The 27,407-nt window shown below is 49.3% G+C and overlaps 1 protein-coding gene across 3 annotated transcripts in view; it reads right to left on the minus strand.

The window, feature by feature from the left end:
- FRMD4A (FERM domain containing 4A) overlaps positions 1-27,407 on the minus strand; it is a 181,977-nt gene that overhangs the window by 25,317 nt on the left and 129,253 nt on the right. For all 3 annotated transcript variants that reach the window (XM_045533693.1, XM_045533706.1, XM_045533701.1), the window contains 3 exons: positions 22,891-22,967; positions 18,061-18,199; positions 11,909-12,050 (listed from right to left, as the gene is read on the minus strand). In XM_045533693.1, the coding sequence (XP_045389649.1) occupies positions 11,909-12,050; positions 18,061-18,199; positions 22,891-22,967 (358 nt within the window). The remainder of the gene's footprint in view (positions 1-11,908; positions 12,051-18,060; positions 18,200-22,890; positions 22,968-27,407) is intronic.

The following is a 27,407-nucleotide window of genomic DNA, read 5'->3' on the forward strand; positions in this document are numbered from 1 at the left end:
CCTGGATAAAATATCTCCATGACGATTCAAACAGGAGAGTGCTAGATAGAAAACCTTTGCTGAAGGCAAACTGTGAACCAAACAAAAGGAAAATAAGCTGAAATGCCAACGGGAGGAGTTTAGGTTAGACCAAAAGAATAATTTCTGGGCTGCAATGTTTGGATTCTGAAATAGGTTTCCTGCAGTGAAGTCATTATAGTTTTTCTACCTTGTTGGGTGAGAAAAGGTGCCTGGACTCCCTAGAAAAGGAAAAGCTGATTATTATTTTTCTTTCCATGCCCATGGTGAGCAGAAGTATTAGAAAGGGACAAGTGTGATTGAGTGTGCATTCAAGGGGCTCACACCATGCCACTGACACAGCATCAAACAACCTCAAATACCTAAGAGATTAATTAAAGATGTGCAAGATCTTTACCATGAAAATTTTCACACTCTGCTGAGAAAAATTAAAGACCTAAATAGAGAGAGAGAGAGATTCCGTCTGTGGTCATGGATTGGGAGACGGATGTGCTAAAGACGTCCATTCTCTATGAATTAAACACTAGAATCAATGCAATCCCAATAAAAATCCCAGCAGGATTTTTTTTGGGGGGGAGGGAGTAGGGATTGTATTTCCATATGAAACTACTGAATTTGTGGATAATTCAGTTAATGGAGATTTGGGAATAATCCAATCAGAATTCCCAGAGTCAATGGTTCTGTTTCTTCCGATGGTCAAGAAGCATCTTAGAATCAATTGTAAGGCTTGAAAGAACTTCTGTGTCTTTGGCTCAGATAGCTCTGTGATCCCCAAGTTGTTCCCATGAATATACTATTCTACTCTTTTATTTAAAGTCGCTGAGTAGGAAACCCCATGTTCCCCCAATTATCATGCGTCTAGGCTCTTGTAACCCTAATAATCAAGAACTCTCAGCATCTTAAGTACATTTTGACTCTGACTTGGGCTTGGTTCTTTTCTTCCCCCCACCCTATTTGAGCTTGAAATAGAGGATATATTTACCACTGTAGGAATATTCTCTCTTTATGCTACCACAGCAGTTAATAAATATTAGTTTGAACGAACAAACAAATAAATATTGTCGGTCATAAACTTGGATGCTCTAATTAAGTTCTATCTCCTCTTGGTAAATCTAGTACCCATAAGTGGTTCTTTTATAGACCCAACTTTGTAAGCTTTGAATCATGTTTGTAGCTCTCTCTTGGATTTTAACATGCTTCCGTTGCAGGTTTCCAAATTCAATAGCAAAACTCGAACGAAAGCTTGATCCTTACCAAGAGATTCCATGACCTCATGGTTCACATATACTAAATCTACATGGTGTCATATTCATGCAACACACTGCTGAATACTCTTGCAGGCTCCCCTTTCTGAAATGGTTCAGGTTTTCCACCTCCAAAAGTCAATTTTTTTGGGTTTATCAGTACTAAATTATCTCCAGTCTCTGTCCGTCCAAGGCAACATGGCCAAATGATTTTGAATCTTAATCTGATTCTCTTGGTAATAGTCACCCATCACATTTGAAGACACAGGAAAATTTAATGAAGTACTCTCTCTTTCATCATTGAAAGAATTAATAAGAATGTAAAACAATACTGGAAGGAAGTCAGACTTTAGATTTAAAAAACAGGCCTGGGGAACTTGGGTCCAAGAAGATTAAAGGATTTCTAGCTCAAGTGAAAAATTCATTGTTTTACCTTTCACCCTCGCCTAACCTCTTCATAGGAAATGATGATTTATTATGTCGAATCTAAGAATTAACTAATGTTTAAGAATAGCAAATATCACAGTATTAAACTCGGAGAGGTAAAGCACACGGTTTTTAGATGATCAAGTTTCTAGTTATGGGATTAGTTAAGAACTGGCCTTGAGTTATAGGGCTCATTAATACTACCTAAATTATAATGATTTATAATAATTAGCCTAAACCAAACCCACGTAAAGCAAGAAAGTCTTGGCAGGCTGGATGGGTGTAGAGCCCCACTAATGCTGGCTGGCTCTGTTTCACACCTTTAGCCTGGGAGTCACTCGAGGAGCAAGATGGTGCCTGGGTTCTAACTTAAATCCCCGCAAGGTCATTTAGCCAGCCTGGCCTGGCCACGCAGATTTCCCCTTTAGTGGTAAGTAGACAGCAAAGTAGAAGGTCAAACAGATCTGAGTTTGAAGAAATCTAAAACCATTCAGTACATATGTGACCTGCTCTCCTTAATCACTGTGAAGACTAAATGACATAAAGCACGTATAGCACTTAGCAGTGTGCCTGCAATAGGTAAACCCTCAACCTAGGGTAGATTTAGCACAAGTGTGCATGTCTATGCATGAACACACAGACACACACACCCTTGTAGAATCAGAATGAGAGAAATCACTGAAAGTATCTCCTCACTGTTGCTCAAAGAGTTATTGGTCCAAGAGAAGAACTTGTCTGTGCGATTCAGTGCAAGACTTGAGCTCCAAAGCTCACCTTTACAAAGGCAGTAGATATAGGTCTAGGCAGTATCTTCAAACTGTGTGTCTTGAGTCCTGGGTTTGCAGATATGCCTCTGGGGCAGCTGTGGGTGAAGGTGAGGATTAGGCAGGGAGATTCTGCGGGTTCGGGTGGCCTCTACACCCCACTCCTCAAGCCAGAGCAGCTCCGCAGGAATCTGTTTCATGTGTCACGCTGCATTGGAAAGGGGTTCCCATTGCCTTTTTCCTTTAAAGGAAACCCACTGTTCTCAGGCAGGGCTCTGAGTTCTCACAGAGCTTGTGTGATCTGAGCCTGGGGGTTGTCACCTGCAATGAGGCAAATGTGGCCACCACGAGGAAAGGCGGCCAAGTGCCCAGTGACACGGGTGCCCGGGAACATCCCACAGGAGGAAGCTCAAAAGAATGCCCTCTAGGTACCCCCTGAATAGGCTGGTTGGCTCTAAAAGGGAAGAAGGAAAGAAGCCACAAGCTAGCTAGAAATCAGGAGGCAGGGGCTGTTCACTCTGTGGATGGTCGTCTGAGTCCCCTCAAGTGGTAGAACGACTCCAGGAAGAAATGGAAGCAGGGAAGAGCCTCAGGGCTCAGGTCCATGGGCGTCTCATAAACTAAAGGTTCATGAGCATATAGAAAGTGATTCTAGACCCAGAAATAGTTTTGAATCAGCACCTAGACTTGGGGGATGGAATGGAAGCTCTTGGTTCTCATGACAGATCCATTTCCAATTATTAGAACACACACATGCCTTTGCACATATAAGACCTCTCCAAGGTTATAAGTTGAGCCCCTTAGAAATTAAAAAAGGGCATAAATCTGCTATTTTGAGGGGACAGTGACTGATAGGAAAGACAACTGGATTTTTATCACGTGTCTGCTATTAAATGGACTAATAAGGCCTTGAGTCTCTAATCTCATGGCCCCATCTACAAAGTGACCAATTGACCAACCTCCGAGATGCCTCCAGACTTGGAGAAAGTATTCTTTAACAAACAACTTCCTCAGGTAGTTCCCTCTTGCTGCTAGCAGTCATGTTTGCAACTTTTACAAAAGGAACCTTACACATGGTACGGTCTCCCTTCTTCCTCTCTTTACCATCCCAACCTCTAGGAAAGACAAGCCTCTCTGCCAGCTCTGTTCTCATTCCAGCTACTGCCGTAGCCTCCCTCGGCTTGGAAGGGCGTGTCTAGTTATCATCCAGTGCCTAAAGGATTCATCTCTTCATCTTGTCAACAGACCAAAGCAAACATTTGTAAGCTTGACTGCTAAACAGAGTTTAATCTGAGCTGTCTTTGGGATCAATGAAGTAGCAAGATGGATGGAACCTTGTTACTGTGCCTAAAAGAGGAAGATTTCAAAATGTATAGATTGAAAAAGCAGGAATCAAGAGCTACTTGGAAAGGGTTGCCCAAATGTAATGAGTTGGTACAGGGGACAAAGGAAAAATCAAGGTGATCTCAGTATTTTTGCAAGATACACATAACATAGGAATACTTTTTGGGGGGTGGAAAGTTTCAAGCAACAGCCAAGTTTATAAGAAACAATATTCTGAATATTCTTTGGAAAACACAAGCTGGCACTGTACCTAAAGCAGAGGTCTACGGTCTAGTGGTTTAGAGTTAACAGGCCTGAGTGTGTGTTCCGGCATTGCCACCTACTAGCCACAGGGACTTGGGAAGGTGATGTAACCTCTCTAAGTCTCAGTTTCCTCCCCTATAAAATGGGAATGAAAACAGGACTTTTTTCAACTGTTGGGAGAAATAAAAGAGGTAATGCTTGGAAGATGAGCTCTGAAAGCATCAAGTGCTACATGAATACTAGTTCTTTTTATTAAAAAAGTGTTCCCAGCCTTTTTGGGAATTGGCACTCCGATTCCAGAGAGCCTCCTACTGTAAAAGAGGAAGTGCATGTAATGAACAAGCAAGGAATTGTGGAACACTAGTGGATGTACCACTGTGACCCTATCAATTCAGGAAGCTCAGGAAAAGAAGAGAAAGAAAATGAATTTTTTACAGAACTCCAAAGCAGGGGCTTCCTCCATGCTACCCTTCATTTATTCCTTGCAGAAACATTATTCTCGCTTTTGCAGAAGAGGTCACAGGGGCAAGGGAGGCAGACCCAAGATTCTACTCGGGCTCTGCTTGATCAGTTTTGTCCCTTGAATGGAAACTCCACAAGGGTAAGAGCTTCCTGTCGTGGTCACAGTGGGTTGCCATAGTGCACACTGTGCAGAATGCAATCCCATCGCCTTCCAAGCCTGGGCTCTTTCCGTGGTGATGCACGGATCAAAAACACAGGTGAAGGGAGGAGGAGACAGAGACAAGGGGCTCGTCAGATCTGCCAGGGAAACAACAGAATCTCTGGAGCTCCTTCCATGTGCAAGGCGGTGTGGGGGTGACAGGTACGGCAGACACCCTCCGGCCCCGACAAAGTGCCTGCCAGGAGGAGGCAGGAGACAGCCAGGCCATGAGAACGAGAGAGGCAGTAGCCGCTATAGAAGACAGAAGCCAACTCGCTGGAGCGAACTGGGTAATTGACCCGGATTGCTGCCGTCCACCTCTAGTGGGGTGTTTTTCTCTCTGAGGTTAAGGCTCCCTCTGATTTACTGCCAGGAAAACAGGGTGTCCGATCAGTTCTCTAGTAGAAACCCTTCTTCCCAGCCATTGCTCAGTAAATAGCTGTTTGAATGATACCAGATTGAAAATATGATCTTTTGTCTTTGGCTATTTCACAATCACGTTTCAATGCTAATGCGAAGGATTTCATTGAAATGGGTCACTAATCACCTGGCCAGTGGGGAGGAGAAAAAGACCTGACTGTAAAGAAAAGACAGAGAAAGACGGAGTGATTCACTCACAAGTTAGAAAGTTATTTTTAGGGGGTACTTGGGAATCTATTCGGTGCATTTCCCGACACTACGGATGTTGGTGGAGACACTGCCCCTGTATCTCTGTGGGTTTCCTGTTTTCCAGCTGGGGAACCCCAGACTCCAGGCCAGGGGCAGGGGGCGTGGAGGGGCAGATGTGGAGGGGTGGCGGCGGCAGTGACAGGGCTCTCCTCCCGGCCAGCAAACACGTGGAAGGATTTCCTCTTTCAGCTGCGGTGGAGAATTCCCTCCAATCGTCCAAAAGGCCCCAGGCAACTCAGCACCGGATGTGAGAGCATGTTCTGCCCAGGGAGACATTGTCAGGGGCCGTGCACAGCTCATGTGCCACCACACAGAGGGACAGGGTGACCAGCCCACTGATTTCAGAAGATAGAGGGTGCTTTCCTCTCTGGGAGGAGTGGGAAATTCGAAACCTACAGTGCTCCAAAGAAAGAAATCTGTTGTCCTAGAAGTAAGGAAATGACAATCTATTTAGATCTTTAGGGAGAAAAAATTAATAAATAAAAAATGATGAAGGCATATTCCCAGCAGATCTGTAAAAGCTGGAAGGAAAAGTTTTGGCAGACACATTCTGGGAATAAATATGGGGAAAAGGTTTGAACTCCTCTTTAGGATAAAAAGATATTTATTTCCTTGAAAAATCTTCAGTGATGAATTCCTTACCTAAAAGACGTCCTAGGGGACTATGGGAACTAATGCCACATTGCAGACTGTGGGATAAACGGGTCACCTCTGGGGACCGTCTCAGAGGATGAAACGTGATGTCTAATGTGAAAAATGCACGCTTGGAAAACTTTTCATCAGGCTTGGAAATTTTAGAAAGAAAATGGTTAACTTCAGAGAGTCCTGAAATCGAAGCTCTTTGAAAGCAAACACCTTTTGATGGTGGCTGAGGTCTCGGGGATAGCTTTACTTTCTGGCTACGTTCCATGGCTTAGTGGCACTTGGTGACAAATGTAATTTGCGAGAGAGCGAGAGAGGGGAGAAGGAATGGAGGGAGAGGGAAAGAGAGAGGTCAGGGGAGAGGGAGTGAAAAGAAAATCGAACAATTAAAACATTATCCAGTAAAATATTTAGTTGAAACTCTTGTTTGTAACTCCTACGGTTCCCATTTCTTTGCCTATAAAAGGAGGCAGTTGATCTTTCTGGCTCTAGGATTGTTACTCTGTTGCAATACCGAGGTTTGGAGATACATTGTATATTTCAAGGGCCCTTATTCTACATACCCAGAGAAGGGGTACTGGACCAGAGAGGGCTGCCCTAGCTGGGGACAGAGAAATGCCCGTGGGAGGTGACAGTGCTATCTCTTTTTCAGGGTTTAAAACTTCATCAGTGGACAATTATTCATTTAGGTTACACACGGTCATCCTGTCTCGGGTCTCTTTAGTAGGCAAATATCCCTTCATTAGCAACACCTAAGGGCATAAATGCAGCGTGTAAATGACTTTATTAGGTTATTTTTCCAAAATCAGGGTGGAAAGGGATAACCTTTCTGTCTCCTTCTGAGTTTTCGCTCAGGCCAGTCCTGCTCGAACAAGTCCAGAAACATCCACTCCACACAAGGAGATTTCACAGCCCTCGCTGGGTGCTGGGTCCAGCATAAACAAACCCTGGTGGGACCTGCCTCCTTTGGCACTGCCTGCCGGGCTGCCATACCCATTGGCAGAGCGGGGGTGATGACCAAAATTGAGGCCCCTGGAATCCTGCTCATGGTTGGTCCTAAAAGGAGAGGCACCAGGCCGGAGACCTTTAAAAGGCTGGAGAGGGGGGGGGGGGGAAGCAGAGGGAGGTGGGGCATACAAGAAGAAATAGGGACAAAAACAAAAAACATCGCGTGATTTACACCAGCTCCAGGCAGTGAATCTCGAGCCGAATATAGCTACGACCACAAAGTTGGCAAAAGCCTATCAGATCTCCTCCCTGTGCGGAGAGATGTCAGATAGCTGGCACCCTCATTGTTACATTAGTTATTAATAAACTTCCCAACAATGGGAGGAAGTGCTAGAACGCAGAGAACGGGAGCGTGCGAGCCACCGAGGAACAAATGTGGTCGGATCCCAGGCAACGCTTGGGCTCAGGCCTTTAGCCCACCCTGTTTTGTCCCCAGAATGGAAAGTGTCAGAGGCCAAGAGAACAAGGACAGACTGTAGGTTTGGTTTTATTTTTGCTAGTATTTTTTTTTTTTTAAGCCAAAGATCTAGCACCAGATTCTTTGTAATCCTGATCACATTGAACATGACTCAACAGCCAAATTCCTATTTAAAAACACAACGTGTCCTTTCGTTGGGTAGAGAGTGGGCAGCTCATGCCTCTAGACTTCCATTCAAGTAGCCAACAGTGCACTCATAGTTCTGCTTCAGACAGGATGCACAGGGACGTGTTTTGTTTGGGTGGTTAACGCAACAAGCCACATGACCCTACAGAACATGGAGTATTTCCTAAGCGGGTTTGTGCTATTTTTTTAAAATAGCCTGAAAGCAAAAACAACTTCTCCCCCGGCCCCTAACGCCCACCGAAATCAATTGTTTCGTGATGGCAAATCCCTGAGACGGTCCTTACAACACATCTCAGACTCTCTTGCACTTTGAGACAAGCCATGCAAATGCCATATGTCTTCAGCTACAGTGACAGACACAGTTGTGGGTTTTGCTTTTGCTTTTATTGCCTTTTTTCTCCCTTCCAATCTTTTCTGGGATTTCAAGTAATGGGCAAAAGGAAGGGAGGAATAAATCCGTTGGAAGTTCCTACAAAATGGATTTGGATTTTTGTTTTAACTCTGAAAACACCTCAAGCAAATGGCTCAAATACATGGTTATCCTCCCAAACTGCATCTGGAAATTTGTTGCCCGAAGCACCTGTGAGCAAAAGCAACTGGACAGAGGCAGCTACAGAAGCGGAGGAAATAGTGAGTCTCTCCCAGGGCGGCGTGAATCAAACGTGACCTGTCTACTCGAGCAGGCAACTGTCAGATTTGCTGAGCCCCTCTGCAAACAGATTTGGGACAGGGGTTCTATCACCTTCCTCGGAGCTGAATGCCAGTCAGGAGGTGAGAGTTTGATGCCTTTTATTCCAGCACAGGCTGATGGCTTTGACTCAGACAGCACGCTACCCAAGTCTCAGGGTCTCCACGAGGATACAGGGCTATAGATCGTGCAGGGGACAGCTCTAGGTGTCACTGCTGCAGGACTCAGGGTGTCCTGGCCCCAAGCCTTAAAAAATCATTTCAATTTATTTGACCTTTTCTTTTGGAAATGCTAGCCCGTGGCCCAGAGCATTGGTAAGCACGGATTTCTGACTCCCTTAATAGATGTCAATGACACTTCATTTCTTTAGCATCTGAGGCCTCAGATACCAAGTGCTAGACTTTGGTAATCTTGAAGGTAATTGTGTGCCCTTGCATAGGAAAATCATTTTCAAAGTTACTAATGCTCAAACATATTTTATCTCTGTTTTAACATCAATAAACAGAATGCAAACTCTGCAGAGAGGGGCTGTAAGTTTTAAAATGCTGTTAGTAGCTAGCAGAGTTTGGTAGCTAGAAAGAATGTTACCACCACACAAATATTGTTACACGGCTCAGATGCACGACCTGGCACAGAGAAGGGTTGAAGGGTGATAAAAGATGACAAGGATCGACGCTGTCACAGCAGCCTCATCTGACACGATTAACCTTTAAAGGCCTCACGCCAGCACGACAAAAGGCTGCAGCACAACTTGAGGGAAGATGTTGGTGGCAGGTCACAGGACAGCTCTTAGCAAGGTGCAAGATACCACACACTCTGGGAACATAAAAGATTCTTAAAGTGCAGCTCATGCAGGAGTCTGACTATTCGTCATCAACATTTAGACGCAAGAGGACGGGAAGGACAGAGGACAGGGGTGGGAGACTGGCCAGCTGCCTTGATTCGCAGGTCCAGGGCTAGAGTCCCTCACTGTAGGGGACGTGGCATCCGTCCCTTCCAGAGGGGACTGACACGGGCTTTGCCCAGGTGAAGGCTTCCTCCTCCCAGTACAAGGAACAACAGAGCGACGGTCGTCAACAGTCTTAGCAGAAGGAAGGACAAGATCTATGGAGCCCAGAAATTCCCTTTGTTCAGCTGATGGGATGTCCTATCTCTCCTAAGTCACGGGAGGTGGGTGTGGGGCGTCCCCGAGGAGCCTCGACCTTGGCATTAAAGGACGTGTTTCAGGCTCGAACTTGCAGGGCTGGGAAGAGTTGGATGTGCTCTCTGGCTTAGTCACGGGGCCTTCTCAGCCCATGTTCCTTCTTGCTTAGCCGTGCAGCGGCAGAGAGGGCTGAAGGCGTTGAAGCCGGCAGTTGGAGTCACCCTGCAAGTGGCCTTTGCTGCTTCTGTCAGCTCCTACACATCTTAGCCTGGGGCCCCATCCCTGAATTATTAAACTCTTGAAAATCACTTTAATATCTTGGGGAAAAGATGCTTACAGGTTAGGTGTAGGGGTGAAGTCGGCCGGAAGATTTTCTTGCAATTTTTTTCTAGCCTATACGATTGATCATTAATGTCAACGTGTGCGAAGGAAGAGAGATTTATTGCTTTCTTGTCTTAAAGATGCTTGGATTTCATTTCTGATGGCTACGTGATGTCAGTTTGATCCTGGGAGTTTGGGGCTCTGGTCCCATAAACTCATCTATAGCTGCCATTAGGATATAGCCTGGGGGCTCTGGAGGCTGTCAGATATGAGGGGGCCCACGCGGAGGGACCGGGACACAGGCTTGAAAGTGGGAATCCCTGGGTTCTGTGATCCTGAGCCACACCCCCACCTCAAGCTTTGATCTATTCTTTAGCAAGAAGAGTGGCTCTCGAAGTCACAGTCACGTCCCTGGACCAGCAAGCATCAGTCTTACTCGGGAACTTACTAGAGATGCAGATTCCTGGGTTCTCCCCAGGCCCACAGAATCAGAGACTCAGAGGGGAGGCCCAGCAATCTGTGTTTGAACACGTCCTCTGCGTGGCTCGATGCCTGCCCAAGTCTGAGAACCACTGAGCATGAAAAGCCCAAGCCGGAGTCTCTGGGTTCTCTGTGACAAGGAGCAAAGCGGGTGGCCCGAGTGAGAAACTATGGTATGTTGTGTCTAAAAGACAACCAAGATGTTGGCTTCAGCCCTGCCCCTGTTCATTCAGCAGGGGACTGGGAGTGGCTGTAATTCAAGGCAGGGCTCTTAGGTTTTGAATTTCATTCTTTTTGATACAGGAAGAGAATACTATCCACAGCTCTGCCTTGCACACTCCCAAGCCCCATGAAGAATGAGCATTTGGCCCATTTTCTTGGATGAAACATTTTGGAAGAATCCAAGGCAGGGAGGGGTGTAGAGTGGACCCCATGGTGACCTCACAGAGGCAGAGCCAGGTTTTATGGGGCCTGAAGCTTTTATAATTTTGGTGGCTGTATTTAAGAAAAACAATACAAAACATACTGCATTTGCAGATTTTACAAAAACACATGACCACGTGAACACACCACTAGGGCCCTGGACTTACACTCCACCCACCTCCCTCCCCCGCCCCGTAAAGCCACCTCCAAGTCCAGGAAAGGTGTCTGTCCCCTCCCTGGTCCTTTAAACTTCTTCCTGACTATGACTGGACACCAGCCCAGAAGCCAACTAGACAGCTTTGGCTCCTTTTCCCCTCCTGTCTTTTCCTCTTTTACTACTTGTTGCTGTTTGCAGTCAGTATACATAGCTATGCAAATTACCCCGGAAGGTAAGGTAGGTAGGAAGGTAGGTAAGGTAGGTTTCTTGCCTCATTTGCCTCACTGAGAGGCCAGCTTGCCCAGCTCCCAAAGCAATGATGCTTTTCCCCTGTTGCACTTTTCTAACATTTTCAAACCACGGCCACCTCCCTTTCTCCTGGCCCTGCTCAAACTTGCTCCTCTCTTCCTGCCATTTTGGGGAATGGCACCTCCCAACCCCCTCTTGAAATCAGCCAGATCTGAGACCCCGGAGCTCTTCTGTCCCTCGCGACACTGAATGACAAAATGACTTTCCCAAGGCTGGCAGAAATAGGCGACGGAACCAGATCTCCTAACTCTCAGTTTCAAAAGGTGCTTAATTGAGACACCATACCCCGTGACAGCAAGACTCTCCTCTCCAACACTAGATCGAGAGCATTCTATCCCTTCTAAGGTCCCAAGAAGTTTGCCTGGGAATAGAATACAGCATCTCTCGGCACCAGACCCTGAACACCAGCCCTTCCTTAGTGTAATCCCCCCTTTTAAGGACGCACATGTGGACCCTGCTTTCTGCCCTTGGACTTGACATTCCTGCCAGCCAGCCACTGGCATTCCTACAGGCTCTGGGGGACACATGAAGACACTTAAGTGTAACCAACAGTCCTTCCCACACTGTGTAGTTCTACTGATTATTTTTCTTTTCCTCCTCCACCCTTTGATACTTTGGGGCAGGTTTCTCAGATTCCCATTTGGCTCCCAAGCTTGGTGTGGAAACTGGAGCCAGCCCCTGGCCAGGGTGCCGGGCAGCCGCGTGCCCGTTCTGCGGCCGTCCCCGCCTTCCCAGCCACACTCCAGGAGGCCCAGCCACCTACCTGAGGACAGCAGGCTGCCACTGCTGCCACTGATGATCTTCCCTTTGCTGCCCATGTTGGCCAGCTTTGAGGTCTTCAGCGTCCCAGTCTCGGTCAGGTCGATGGCGATCTCACTCAGACTTCGCGCCGCATGGATCTTGGACTGGAAGGGAAAGGCAGGCGGGTCACAGAGGGAACGGTCACCACCTGCCTGCTCCCACCTGTCGTCCTGACACTCGGCAAACAGACTTATCTCCCCAATGGGCAGCATTTTTCTGTCTGTGTCCCTTGGCCCAATTGTCATCACTGAAACACTCTGAAGGGACAGAGGTGGCTTAGGAGCTGCACCAGTAATGGACGTGCCAAACCCAGGATTCTGTAGGTTACACCTTTGTAGCGCTTACAAGAATGTCCTGATCTGGGGGAAGTGACTTAATCTTGCTGAGCGTCATTATTCCCTACTGTCACCTGCCACCCAGGGGCTGGTCAGGGTCAAAGGAGGGAAGGTGTGGGAGGGGCGTCCTCTCCCTCCTCATCTGCCTGGCACACAGCTCCCAATAAGCAGTTACGATTATCATTATTTTGTGCTTAAAACAAGGAAGAAAAAATAATTTTCAGCTTTCCGGCCAGGCACGGTGGCTCACGCCTGTAATCCTAGCACTCTGGGAGGCTGAGGTGGGTGGATCGCTCGAGGTCAGGAGTTCGAGACCGGCCTGAGCAAGAGCGAGGCCCCGTCTCTACTAAAAATAGAAAAAAATTAGCTGGCCAACTAAAATATACATAGAAAAAAAAAATTAGCCGGGCATGGTGGCGCATGCCTGTAGTCCCAGCTACTTGGGAGGCTGAGGCAGTAGGATCGCTTGAGCCCAGGAGTTTGAGGTTGCTGTGAGCTAGGCTGACGCCGCGGCACTCACTCTAGCCAGGGCAACAAAGCAACACTCTGTCTCAAAAAAAAAAAAAAAAGCGTTCAGCTTTCTGAGTGATGTAAGAGATACGTGAAACAAATTTACGCATTTCCAATAAATTTGGAAATGATTTAAACCCCTTGAATTAGGCTGGGCATGGTGGCTCATGCCTGTGATCCCAGCACTCTGGGAGGCCGAGGTGGGAGGATTGCTTGAGGTCAGGAGTTGGAGACCTGCCTGAGCAAGAGCGAGACCCCGTCTCTACAAAAACTGGAAAAATTAGCCAGGCTTGGTGGAGTGCACCTGTAGTCCCAGCTACTGGGGAGGCTGAGGCAGGAGGGTGGCTTTGCTTTTATCTTGACACCTAAATGTATGTGCCAAAGTCTTCGTATTATGGTTCAAACGCTACTCCGTTCAGTCCACAAAACACTACTCTGTTCAGTCCACAAACTGGCCCAATTTGGCTAATAATCACAGTGGGTTAGAATAGTTGGAAGATGGTTCTCTATTTACATTTACGTCGCTAACAGTAACGGTTCTTAGCAAAGCTGTCTGCTTCAGTTACCACCTTCAGTAAGAGAGAATGTGTTTGCATTGCGTACACAAGGGTTCAACATTTTTTTTTTCCTTTTTCAGGAAATCAATTTTTTGTGAGCGTGCTTAAGGCAACAAGCATTGCCTACACCATGAACTTCATGAGAACAACTATAAATGCTGGTATAACCCACAGATCTGCCCATATGTCCTGTCTGTGGCCACTGGCTGTAGCACACAGGGACGGAACTGGGCAAGGGTCACCACTAGCTTTCCTGTCACTTAAGGCACGGTTCACGCCTGGACTGCGCGGGACAAGGTCTTTCCCGAGCAGGCCTTGGGGGGAGGGGACCGTGGTGGCTGTGGAGGGGCATGGGCCCACCGCTCCAGCTTTCCCGGTTCACAGTGTCCCTCCTGTGCCCAGGGGCCCTCGGGTGTCCCACAGGGGCCATGTGACCTCCTGTGGTTCTGCCCTTCCTGTGCCGTCGATGTCGCTGTCACGCAGGGAACCATGACAACTTCTGGACGCCGCGCACTTTCCTCCTGGTAACACGAGGTGAAGTCTGGGGGCCGCAGGAAACACCCAGACGTGGTGCCTGTTTTGTTCACCTGCTGTGAACCATCTTCCTCCTCCTCCTCCTCCTCTGCACCCCGTGGGCCTTCCCTCAGCTGCACCTCCTCTCTGACCTCAGCTTTGTCCCCGCATGCAGACCCAGGTCACCTCCCCTGGGCTAGGAGGGTTTCCTCGTTCCTGGACCAACCCTGCGGCCAGGCTGTCGCAGGATCTTGGCTTAGGCCAGCAAGGAGGAAAGGCCTTTGCTTTCGTTTTGACGCCGCCTGTCAACAGCACCCAGCTGGCCGGGTTTCACCCCACCAGCCAGCGGAGCAAGGACATTCCATGACTTCCTGTCTTTCTGCATGGCTCTTTCACCTAGACCTATGTTTTAATAAAAAGGAGCCCACGCTCAAACAGCTATGTAACAATAACTACAAAGACCTAGACCCATCTGGTGCAGTGCTGAAGGGTCCAGGCTCTGAAGTCAGAAAGAACCGAATTAGAATCTTGGCTCTTCCCTGCGAATCACTGCTGGGCCTTCATCTTCATCCTTAACCTCTCTGATCCTCAGACTCCTGTTTGGGAAATGACAGTCATGCTAAGACTGAATTAGATAATGTACGTAAAGGCCATTGTAACAGGAACAGTGTTTACATGAGGGGCTAGCAGTAATTTGCTAAATGAGCTTAGATTGATGGCCCAACCTGATATTTTGGGGATCTCATTAATCATATGGAAAACCTGTCCTCTCCCGCCCCTGATTCTTGTCACACATCGATCGCAGAGGCAGAAGGTCTGGATGGAAAATATGGAAACAACAGATATTCTCCCTAAGGGAGGCTAGATTCTTAGAGGCTTTAGGAAGCTGCTGAATTCTTTCTAGAACAGAAACATCAAAATGACCTCCAGGCTCGGAGGGCAGAGAGAACCAAGAGGAAGTCAGCACCCGCATCCAGACTCTTGAACATTTTGCTCCGAGGGTCTTGCCCGGTAAACGTCACTTGGTTTTAGCACGGACAGCCCGTGAGCAAGGTTTAATCATCCCCCATTACACTTGCACTCTGCTGTTGATGCTAGAAGGAAGGAAAAATTGCAGGCTGGATCAGGAAAAATAAAAAAACAATTCAGAAGAAGGAGTGACGTTTGGATTGGGGGCCAACTCAAGAAGTCCCCACTCTGAGATCAGAGGGAAAGTGTCTAATGTTTACTCTAAACAGTTTGAGCTTTCAAATATTTTCCTCCGAAGTCCACAAGACGCTCCTTGGCTCCGGACTACAGAGCTTGCTGGGATCCAGCTGACAACATTTGTGACCTTTGGGGTCGGCACATGTAAGTTACCCATCATCAGTGGCGCTGCACGGATGCTCGTTCTGAAGGAGCCACAGGAAACCAACCAGCACAGCCTCCTATACTGTCTTGGAGACTGGAGGGTCCCTTGAGGTACGTGCAGGGGAGAGCACGGGGGGAGGGGGGGGGAGGGAGGGGGAGGGGGGAGGGGGGGGAGGGAGGGGGAGGGAGGGGGAGGTTTCCTTAAATGATTAGCACAATGATCCTGAAAGAAGAAAATAACCTGGTGCCAGGGAAGAACATGAGCCTTCCTGGCTCCCCCCACCCTTGCTGACTCAAACCACTAGACCACACTCGTCTCTCTAGAGTTGATAAACATCGCTTGGGAGGCCTGGGCTTTGCTGAAGTGCTTCAGAGAAAGGAAGGGCTGGCCCGGCCCGACGCAGCAGAGTGTGAGCGGTGGCCAGGACGCCAGCCAACGCTGGCTGTCCAGAAACATCCTGAAGCTCTTGGTCCTAGGTCTGTGGGCATCACTCACCCGCAGGCAGCGCTGCCCACTGCAGATGGATCACTTCCTGTTCTCTAATGAACAACATTCTAGAAATGAAAGGTGTTGTCATTTCATTCCTAAGGGGGAATTTCATCATCTCAGATTTAATTTGGGGACCTTTCAGAGAATTTAAACTTTACGCAAGCGTTGGCCAGGGGATGGTATGTTAGATTAACAATGATGTTAATAAAAGATGGTACATTATTTCCTAACGCACCTTCATAAACATTGTACCATTTGACCAATCATCAATTAGGTCGGGAATTTCCTATTTTGCTAACTGGGGAAGCCAAAGCGCAGACCATCAAAGACCTACCCAGAGCTAGAAAACAGATTCCTCCAACTTCTACGCAGGGGGTGCAAGAACTGGCTCCCACAAGAAGGGCCCTGCAGCATCTGCGAGTACCCAACGCTTCCTGGGGAAGAGAAGCCCACAGCCCCCTGGGAGGGTGGGCATTTTCTCCAGTCCCCAGGGTTCCCAGGAGGGACAGCTGAAATATTCCTAACACTGTGGCCTTTGGTTTTGCCTCCTAAAAGACACTTCCTAGTATAATATTAAGTGATCTACGATAATTTCTTTTTGAGACCTACTAGCTGCGCCAGTGGGTTGACCCATAAGCCTATCGAGTGAGGCTTCAAAACTGCAGAATGGGACCATCTTCGAGAGTGGGGCGAAATGGCCCCGAGAACAGGCCTCTTGAAACACTCGAGAGACCCTCTGTGTAAGAGACCGGCAGGGGGAGGTGGCACTTACACGGCCAGGGCTGCACTATCCTCAGGGTGAAATGGTTTTTTTCTCCCTTTCCACCTTGTGGTATCTGTGTGCCCCGGGGGGGACTGGTGGTGGGGTTCAGAGGAATCGCCAACCCTCTGCCCCCCCATCACCTACCACCACGGAGGACACAATCAACGCTCGCAGGCGCTGGCCTCCAGCCCTCGCCACCTGAGAGCAGGCCGTGGACGCCCACCCACCTCCTTAGTGAAACGCATGACTCAAAACCCTTTGGCCCAGTTTCTTTTGATCTAATCAGCCTGTGAATTTTCATGCCAAGGCCCATCGCCACCAGGGGAGCGGTGGAATACTCTCCTTGTTCCTATGCTCTGCCCTGGATGCATTTACCCCAAAAATGACCCAAAAAGGGGTCAGGAAGAAGACTTCGTAGAGGAAAAAACCATTTTACAAAGGAGAACGATTGCCACACCTGATTCGAACCTGAACTAGGACCAGAGGGACTGTTTCATTTCTTCCTGTCCTCTTTCCTTACTGCTTTTCTCTTAGCTCCCACTTGACCTCCTCTCTCGCTCCTCTCTCCCCTACGCCCCCCTCCCCTGCCAGGGAAAGAGAAACTTCCCGAAAATACAGCAAAAAAAGAAAGAACCCAAGTGGGCACCGAGCCAATGACTCTTGTGCCCGCTGAGCACAAGGTCCCGTCACCTCCCTCTGAGAACTCGAGCAATAGAGCAAACCTTCCCCGGGTGCTGGTACCAGTGGCCCCGGGGGCCAAGGGAGGTCCCACTCTGCATCCCACCACCCCACACCCGCAGGAGCCTGGGAAAAGTGCAGGGCCACTGGGCAGGGCGCTTCGCCTGAGGGGCAACGAAAAGGAGTGGCTGGTGGGGGCCAAAGGGGGAAGCTGGGGAGACGAGTCTGGAGGAAGAGGGGGCAGAGTGTTGACATAAGCCGTGTGTGAACCAAGGAGACGTCATCCTCTCACCCACCAGAAAGCACAGCTGGCTGCCTGCGCCGGGGGCGGGTAGCATCTCCCCAGGACTATGCGGGCTCTGGGTCTACCTTAGGGCAACTGAGTGGTTGCTTTTTTTTTTTTTTTCCTTCACTTTTCCAGTTTTGCATTTTTTTCAAAAGTAGAGTTGGCAGTTGGAAAAGCCTGGAGGGTTTTGCACAGCAATTACTCTAAACAGTTAGGTGGTGTCTATTAGTTGAGAACGGTTACTTTTTTTTTTCTTTTTTCAAAAAGAAAACAATATGTCACTGTTTAAACACCCAAAAGGGCCTCATTGCATGTTTCTGGGAGGGTCTCCTGCAGTGGGAATTGCTCAAAAGGGCCCCACCTGGCTGCAATAATCGGCCTGAGCAGCTCTCACAGCTCTGGGCTGCAGCCCCCCGGACCAAGTTGCACAGAATGTGCCCTCTTGAAGGACTAGTCTCATTCCTCCTACCTGCATCCCTAAAAGGCAAGTCTGTACCTGTGTGCATCTCAGGGCAAGGGACAGGGTGTTCCCCGACCCACCCAATTCTCATCCCGGGACCAGGAGAGGTGGACAGGGGCTCCGGGATGGCCTCAGGCCAGCTCACGGCTTGGTGCAAGGTCTGGTCACTCACCTTGCTCTGCTTCCTGTCCAGGTAGAACTGGTGCTGGCTGATGGCCATGGCCCAAATGGACTTGATTAATGCCGGGCACGCATACCACGTGTGTACTGCGATGCCGCTGTGCCCAAACGTCCTCCTGGTCACCGAAGCCCTGGGAAAGAATGCAAGAATCACAAGGTTCAATCTTGTTTCCTATGAGAGAAAACATTTCTTAGGCAGCAGCTTTTATAGAGAACCAACTGGGTCCTAAGAGCCCCGGCGTAAAGGTGACAGGTGAGCTCGCACATAAACACAGGAAGAAACACATACACACACACACTCACGTGCAGACATGCTCAGGGACACAGGCTGGCAAAGGCCACATCTGATTTATGGACTCCTTAGGGCTCAGAATTTGGCCAAGTCTATGCCTTGTCTGGAATAAGACGGGTCATTCTGGGTCACTGGACTGTCCTTTCTGATCATCAGCTCCTGGCACGGGGCCAAGGCAAACTCTGGAGACAGGAAAACCTTTGACAATGCTCCTTGTGCGGATGCTGCCTGCAGTGAAGATGAGCAAAGTCTCTTCTGATGGCCACAGGGCACGGCATCCGAGGAACCAGGACTTCCTAAGTCACTCTAACTCAGTGTTCCTTGAAAGTTTGGTTGTCAGTTTCAAATATATGCAGAGTGCAGGGAGGAAAGGCAGAGAGGAATGAGCCTAGCCAGTTCCTCAACCTCTGTATGGACATTTCAAAGCCTATATGGAATACACATGCATGGAGCAGAGAGAAGCAATCAGACTTGAAACATGAAAATGGGGCCGGGCTCAGTGGCTCATGCCTGTAATCCCAGCACTTTGGGAGGCCGAGATGGGAGGATCACTTGAGCCTAGGAGTTCAAGGCTGCAGCGAGCTATGACAACACCACCACTGCACTCCGGCCTAGGTGACAGAGGGAGAACCTATCTCTAAAAAAATAAATAAATAAAAATGAAAATGAGAAATACTGATCTCCATGTAATACACCACATTCATGGAGAAAACATTATATGATCATGTTCTCTGTGAGGTATGTTTTACAGGCTAGGAAGACTACTTTGCAAATGAAATCTGAGAATGTGTTTTTGCATGTGCATCCTTGTGCACGCATGCGTGTGTCTATATGCGTGTGTGTGACAAGGTGATGGGAGGGTATGGTGGCATGTGCAGCATTTGACCTAAGCGTCAGAGGATAAATGTGTGTTCTCAACATGAAGATATCTAATTTGGAAGAACCTTAGGGTAATCCGGACTTGTGAATGGTATAGCATTTTTTTTTCCATGGCAAAGTTTCTCTCCAAGAAAATCGAAAGGTGCTTTGCATCATCTTACTTTGGGGACTCGAGATTCAATAGTGCGGTCTTCTTCACGCCCACCGTTGGGGAGAAATTCAAATCTGGTGGTGAGGTAATGATACTGATTCTAGGCAGGATTTTCCCTCCCGTTGGTTTAAATAAAAGTTAAGGGAAAAAAAGCCATCTTGTGAGAGAGCACACAGTTGGAAATAACTGAAAAGAAGGCAGCAAAAAAGTGATGTAGGACCCCCCGAACCCCAAGGGGTCTTTGTAGATTTAAAAGGAAACAGAGATCTGAGCTCCCAAGTTTGATTTTCATAGCAGTTGCCACTTCTGGGAATAAATGAGTTTTTTTCCCCCAGAAAAGCTGAATCAGAGAGGAAAAGTACCTTGAAATGTATTTAATAAAGGTGGGGAGAAATGCATGAGGCGGGGCATTTCCACGTTGCAGGAATGGCGAGAGGGGAAGAGCTAAGTGGCTGGTCAGGTCTGGGTAGTTCCTTGGGAGCATCTACATCAGATACTCAGAGTTTTTCTCCTGCTCTATTATTAATTTATCTCTTCATCTTTTCCTTCGAGCCCTTCCTGTTTCACCTAAACCTTAGAAATGGAGTATCTGCCAAGCCTAGAGAACCTCATCGCGTCAGGATGTACAGGAGGAGAAAGTCCGAGGTGTGTCCAAAGCAAAAACAACAGGGAAAGGGGTGATCACACGTGCACCGATCAACTGGGAAAGCACCTTCTGCCCTGAGTGAGTCCCTGTTGTCGCCGTCTCCACCGACGACATTCTCATTACATGATTCATCTGGCGCTTCCCATCCCATTACTGTCTTCTGACTCCCTTCCCGGCTTAGGGGGTTGGGGCCGAACACCATCCCAAGAGAAGTTCACGCAGAGTCACCTTCCCTCTCCAAATGAGCAAGGCAACATGCCACGGGGGGACACGGTCAAACCTCGAATGCACCACGAGGCTGTGGGTGGAGGACTGGGTCGGGGTCAGACCTCGGAGCTCTGGCTCAGCCACGGCACCAAGTGGCCGCCCTGAAGCCAATCCCTTTCCCTGGGAGTCTGGAAAAGGCGTCTTTAATGATGAAGTCAACTTGGGTTTCCACCTCTGGCCTCCCTGGGCCTGTCACCTCCCTGCGTGTCTTTAGGATGACTTGGGGTGCTCAGGGCAGCGCTGCATTGGAGGAGTGATGGTCACGCTCCCATCTCCTGTGGCCCAGTCGAGGAACATCCACTGATATCTTTGTTCCCCCCCACCCCCCACAGCCCACTGCCTGGCTTTGATCCTAGTCACCCTTCAAGGTGCAGCTCAGACCTGTCCTTGCCATGAAGCTCTCCTTCCTGCCCAGCCAGGCTGCTGGTGACCCTGTCATTCAACATCAATGGCCTGTGCCGTGTGGCCCTTCCGTATAGTGTGGAGATAAAGTGCATGGGCATTGTAGACAGACTTCCTGGGTTCAAATCCTGCCTCTGCCACATATTTGTAACCTAGAGCGGGTGACTTCATTTCCCACGTGTAGAACAGGAATGACAGCAGTACCTGTTTCCTGGGGTCCCAGGGTGGACCCCATGAGAGACTGTGTGCTTATGTTTGGAACAGGAGGGCCTGGGCATGGTAGACACTCCCCAAGCTTAAGTTCCTTCTTCTGCCTATCTCCCCAAACATGCTAGCAGTTCTGCAAGGAAGAGGACCCTGCTTCAGACTTCCTTCCCTTCCCTGCCTCAGCTGACGCAGCACCCAAGCACAGAAGCTTCTAAGCAAACATGACATTAGAGCCCACTTAATAGTCACATGTGAGGTTTAGCTTCTTTCCTATATCCCTGGGTGTCAGGAAAGAGAAGGGAGTTTAGTATCACTCCCTGACAGGGAGACAGACGCAGAGAGAACACGAACACACACACACACACACACACACACACACACACACACACACACACACACACACACACACACACACACACACACACACACGGAAAGGATGTGTCCAAGGTGCCTGGGAATTTGCAAAATTCCCAACAGAGCACAGGCAGGCAGGGGTCTGTCCATTGCACTCCGTTCCTTAGATTATCTGGTCGCTCATTTTTATTCCATCAAACATCCCTTTCTGCCCTTGACCCGTTGTTGGAAAATTCATTTTACTCCTTTTACACTTGAATTTTCCCTCCTCTCACACGCCTAAGCATCTGGCCCAGCACAGTTCACCTGGAAACATAACAGTGCGTTTCTTCTTGGCTGGAACAGTATTAATGTTTTTGGCATCTCCCCCACCCCTAGATGGGGGGGGCTTCAGACCATGGAAGGTTCTGCAGGACCCCGAGAACCTGGACCAACTATTCTTCTGCTTAACGCTACCATCTTCAGCTGGCTGCGGGGACGGGAACTCGATAGCATTGTCCCGCGGCCAGCCCTGCAGTAACTGCGGGGCTGGGATAAGCTCTCGCTCTGCGCAGGGAGTGGCTGTTCCAGGCAGATTACACAGCGGTGAGAGCAGCACATCCTCCCACCAGGTTATCGCTGGCTGCAGGGGCGGAGGCTACTGCACAGGCACGAGCCCTCTCACTGTGGGGTGTGCGGGGGGAGGTGACGGCTTCTCCACGTGCCCAGAGCTCACGGGGAAGCACAGCAGCTTGTCTGGGGCATCAGAAGCCATGTGTGAGGTGGAGATGGTGCCAAGACCTCTTTCCAAGCCCAAGGCTGGGGTGTCAACGGGGCCTACAATCCACCTTCACTATTCTATAAAGTCTTTTTTTACTGTCTCCCCAGGGCTACTGTCTTGTAAATCTGTTTTCAGACCCAGGGAAAGTGATTTATTCTCAGGTGCCAGGCCCTGGTTTTAGGGAATTCTGCTGCAGTTTACAGGCTGCCTTTCACTCTAGGTCTGGCAGCAGAGAAAGAGGGACACACAGTGGGCACAACCCGCCCAACCCCGGGCCCCGCCAGGCTTGTTGCATTCCAGACCGGGGCTCTATTGTCTGCCCTTCGACTTGGAGAGCACGGATTTTTACAACACACGGGTGCTCTCTGGGGTACTGTGTGGGATGGAGGGAGACAGAACTGTATTTCTTTCACATCCACCCATGATCCTAAAATCACAGCTCCTGGAACAAAACAACTAAGCGCAACTGATTCAGTGACAGATCCCTTTTGGGGTTGACGGTCCTGCCTGAGAGGCTCTTAGAGGCTCCGACAAGGGATTCTTCAGCCTCTTTGGTGGCAAAAGCTTCCTAAGGGGACTCAGGAAGGGGACTTAGGCCACTGCCCGGTTTAGTTTGGTGTTTGTTACAAAGAGCCACAAAGCTTCCCAGGTAAGGCAAATACACACACACATACCCTGCATTTATCAACACGTACCGTCCAAAACAAAGCTTTACTGTCTCATGTGAACTCTACTCTCCACGATCCACCATCCTCTCTCCTTGCCCCAAACTGACCACCCCCATCGACAGCCCCAGAACTGTAAGCTACACCCCATGCCCGGCCAAGCCATGCCCTCCCCAAAGGAAAGGACTTTTCAGCTTACCTTCGCGGGTCATGAACTTCCACGGAAAACTTCTTTTCTCTGAAATACAGGTTTTCCAACTGTCTCCACTGGAATATCTGGACAGAAAACAACGTTGTTTAAATTCAGGAGTGGCTGGTTCCCCGGCCGGCCGGCATCTTCCCTGCTCTGCTGGTTAACGCTGGACAGCTGGTAGTTTCCTTGTCAAAGCAGGACACCAACAGCTGGTAGTTTCCTTATCAAAGTGGGGACCCTGCAGTTGTTTGCGCCTCCTCCTCCTCTTGCTCGAGACACACACACACACACACACACACACACACACACACACGCACGCACGCACGCACGCAGAGAGGCAGCTCTCCAGTTCAAAACCAGGCAACGTGGGTGTGGATTTTCCTGCAGGTTTCTGAACGGGAACAAAACAAGTTCTTTTCAAGTTGTTCCCCTCGGGTTCGCCTTTGTTGGACTGCCCACGACAGTCCCCAGCTTGGCAGACTTTTCCCTCCCAGGAGAGGGGAAGGGGGGCGTGGAGAGGGTGAGAGCGCAGCGGCAGCGGCAGCGACTGGAGCAGAGGGGACAGAAAAGCTCTCAGGAGGGAGCAGGAGGCATCCGCCCGCAGTGCTGAGCTGCGCTTCCTCCCACCAAGTGCTGAAATGGGAAGGCGTTCAAATTCCCAGCCTCCCTTCGGGACTCCACTTCCTGCCCACAAATGTGTGAGAGCCTCACGGAGGGCGGAGGCTGCTGGAACCTCATTTCTGGGCAGGCCGGCTCAAGATCACAGTGTGAGCCTGTCACAGCCCATTCTTCTTGCTGCAGCACAAAGGAAAACCAAGAGTTCTGCTGCCGGAAGAACCACTGTGGCCAGAGGCTCCCAGGGGCTTGGCCTGGCGGGTGAGAAGAGGAATGCAGGGGCCCTCCTGGTGGTCGCCCGCCCTTACCAGGGAGCCCCTTAACTAAGAAGCTGACTTTGGTGTTTGCAAGTCATCAAGGCTACCTCTGATTGCTCCAGGAATGGAGAGCTCCTTTCATCGGATGAAAAAGAAAGTTACTTTAATCCTCTGGGAAATGTCACAAGAAGTTAAAGTTATGTGCACACGTATTTGTCTTTACATTGCATGGATACTGCAGCCCCTTCTACAGACTTGGAGTTTATTTTGCTGCGAGGGTAAAGCAGAGATCTCGTTCTTGCCTTTCCTCCTGGGAAGGGCTGATTCTTCCCCTGGGCTCCTGACTTTCTCTGCCCCCAGAGTGGAGGCGTCTGCTTTTTAGGGTCTCACTGCAGACCCAGGGACCTCAGACCCGAGGCTCCTGTGTCTCTCTGACCTGCTCCTGTTTCCTCCCCCTTAACAACCCCATGGCCACTTTGCTGTGTCCAGCCAACCCCGCCCTGCACGCCCAGGACACTGCCAGCCAGTGGATGACCAATGGCACCAACACCCCAGGTCGAACTGGGCTGGAATAGATACCATTTCCAGATTGGCTGCATTCTTTTATCTTTACAACCTCCTTGCCAGAATTTGAAAATTATTTGGTCTGTGTAAATACTAGGCAGGAGGATATTTACTCTCTCTTTCTCTCTTTTGAGACAGGGTCTCGCTCTGTCACTCAGGCTACAGTGCAGTGGTGTCATCACAGCTCACTGCAGCCTCCAACTCCTGGGCTTAAGCGATCCTCCTGCCTCAGCCTCCTGAGAAGCTGGGACTACAGGTGTGCACCACCATGTCTGGCTAATTTTTCTGTATTTTGTAGAGACAGGGTCTTGCTCTTGCTCAGGTTGGTCTCAAACTCCTGGCTTCAAGTGATCCTCCTGCCTAGGCCTCCCAGAGTGCTAGGATTACAGGAGTGAGCCACTGTGCCCAGCCTCATCTATTATCTCTTATTATAGAGTTACCTCTTTTGTTCCCAGCTCAGAGTGCATTTTGCTCTGATGCCCAAGGAAACTATAATTTTCTTTCTCTTTAAGGGTCAATTCCAAGTGGGTGGAGAGATATTTCAAGGAAATCAAATGAACAAAGCCCTACGTTGGCTCAGACAGCTTTGTGTTGGGTCATAGATTCAATGCTGGCAGAGCCTTTGTTACTCAAATACACAGGTCTGGGGCTCATGTTCCTATGTGATGCTCGGCCACTATAAGTCGCCCAGTGAAAGCACCCGAAGTTCCTCTCTGGTCCCCAGCTGTTAGGTACTTATAGACATTCCACCTGAACTTAGAACACAGCCGCAAAATCACGTTCCATGATACTGGGCATTTGAACTCAGGGTGGTATACAGAGCAAGGTGGTCAGGCATGCAGGCTTTGCAGTCTGACTGCATCTGTTTGAATCTAGGCTCCCCTACTTCCAGACTGCTGGACCTAAGGCAAGTTACAGTACTTCCTTTATCCTCAGTTTTTCCATCTGTTAAATGAACACAGTGCCCCCTCTAAGATAGATCTTGGCAGCAACAGATCCTTAGCACAGTAGCAGCACAGAGTAAGTACTCAGTGAACTTAGATCTTACTGAGATTCCTGGTTGTTCTCATTTCTCCCAAATCCTGGCAAATAAAAGAGAATAGCTCCACAACAACCAGAATAATTCTTTTCTTAGATTCCCTAACTCAAGCCCTGCTTTGGGGTTAAAAAAAAATAAAATTAGATTATTTGTGTGCTGGAAATCTTTAAGTATAAAGAATTACTCTTCCACTCCCTCCTCTCTCCCTTTCCTCTCAAGCAAGGGACGTGGATGGTGGACAGCTGGACCCTGCGGGGGTCCCTTGCCCAGGCGAAGTGGGGCGTTGGGTAGGACCAGCCTTGCGGGTGTGTGGCCCTTCTAAGAAGGAGCTCAGGCTGGGTTTCATGCTCTGCTGTTGCCGTCTGGACATTCCTACATTTTGATCCAGGCATTCTGCGTTGCCATTTTGCACTGGGGCCCACACAGCGTGTAGCTGGTCCTGGCACCGGCAGGCTCTGTCCCGGGTTCAGCAGCCCGGCGGGTTAGATGGCCAGACCCAGGAGGGTCTCAAGCTCTCCAAAAGGAGGAGAGAAAGCAAAACCAAGTGTGAGCTGCTGGAGAACACTCTAGCAGTGCCTTCCCCAGCTGACGGAGCGCCCCGGAGCAGAATGCTCGGAGGACTCAGTTCCCTGGCAGCTCTTTTTTCCTCCTTTCCATGTAAAATAAAACACAAACCAAGCCTTTAAGTGCTCCCTGATGCTGCCTGGTGTGGAAAGCTGCGAGTCTGCCAAAGGGCCCAGACTGAACCACCTGCAGCCCGCGGTGGGCCCTGCGCCCTCGGCCGCTACAGCTGCCCACGGGAAGGCCCCGCCCCCACCTCTGCCCCGCGTGGTGACCCTGCAGTCCGGGCCTCCCTGGCATCTCCCTAGGATGAGACACGGTCAGTAGAGATTTTTGTAACAGGGCACAGAACAGTGGATTCCCTTTGATATCTGCTTTAAGCATGAATTACTTATTTTATTTTATTTTCGTTTTGCAAATGCAATCCTAGGTAGGAGGGATGGGAGTGAGGCGAAGGAACGGGTAGTTTTTCAGGATCAGATTGTTGCCCTGGGACACGAGAAGGGTCCAGGAACCCCAGAGGGGGTGGGGAGCTGGGAAGTAGGAATATGAAGGCGGTGGGGACAGAGACGGGGACAGAGGCAGCTGCCCCTTGCATAGGGCTGGGCACAGCTGTGCCCTTCATGGCGTCTGGGGCATTTCTGCCCATGGCCCTTGTGCCCTGCAGCTTAGAGGCCTTGCCTGCTAAACACTCCACCCAGGCTGGCAGGGCCAAAAAAACAAGCAAATCAACAGCCAGAATGCGCTCCACCTGCCAACCTCGTGGAAACAGGGTAAGGTGGGCTCTGACCGTGGTTTCGCGGCAGCCCCTCATCGTGCCACTTCAGGGGAGCCCCCTGGCTTGGGCGCTGCCTATCAGTGCCCCCGTCACCACCTGCCACCACATAAAGACGTCAACATGCTCTGTGAGGCCACATAAAAGACACAGCAGACACTCATAATGAGCATCAGTAGGACCCGGCTGGCTCCCTTAGGATTTTGTGAACCTCCTACAGCCAATTATGCAGCTGATTGAAAGCTACAATAGGTAGTTCTATCAATAACCAAAGAATATATTAATTAATACTTATTAAATCAAGGCCTTACTAATGCACTCCATCTAGGCATCTTTTAACTCTGCAAACAACGTTTCTTTGATCTTTTCCCATCCCCCAAGAAGAGTGAGAATTTTTCTTATTGGGAGAAAGGAGACCTAGAGAAATTAAGGAAAATTGCCTAAGGCCACACAGCAGGTTGGAGAAGGAACCAGAAATAGAATTCAAGGGCAGCTGGTCCCTGACTCTAACCTCTAACTATGTTGCTTTCCCCACTGGGGCCCCCCAATTAGTGGGAACAGCTCTTACTCGCTAATGAGTGGTTAACTCTACAAATAGAATGATTTTTTACAACGAGCAACAATGTGACTCTAAGTAGGAAGGAAAGTATCCAACCCAATCTTTTGAGTCCCACGCTATGGCTTTGCTTTCTCGCCCACTGTACAGGGTAAC

This window comes from Lemur catta, chromosome 1, assembly GCF_020740605.2.
Source record: "Lemur catta isolate mLemCat1 chromosome 1, mLemCat1.pri, whole genome shotgun sequence".
Taxonomy (NCBI): Eukaryota; Metazoa; Chordata; class Mammalia; order Primates; family Lemuridae; genus Lemur; species Lemur catta.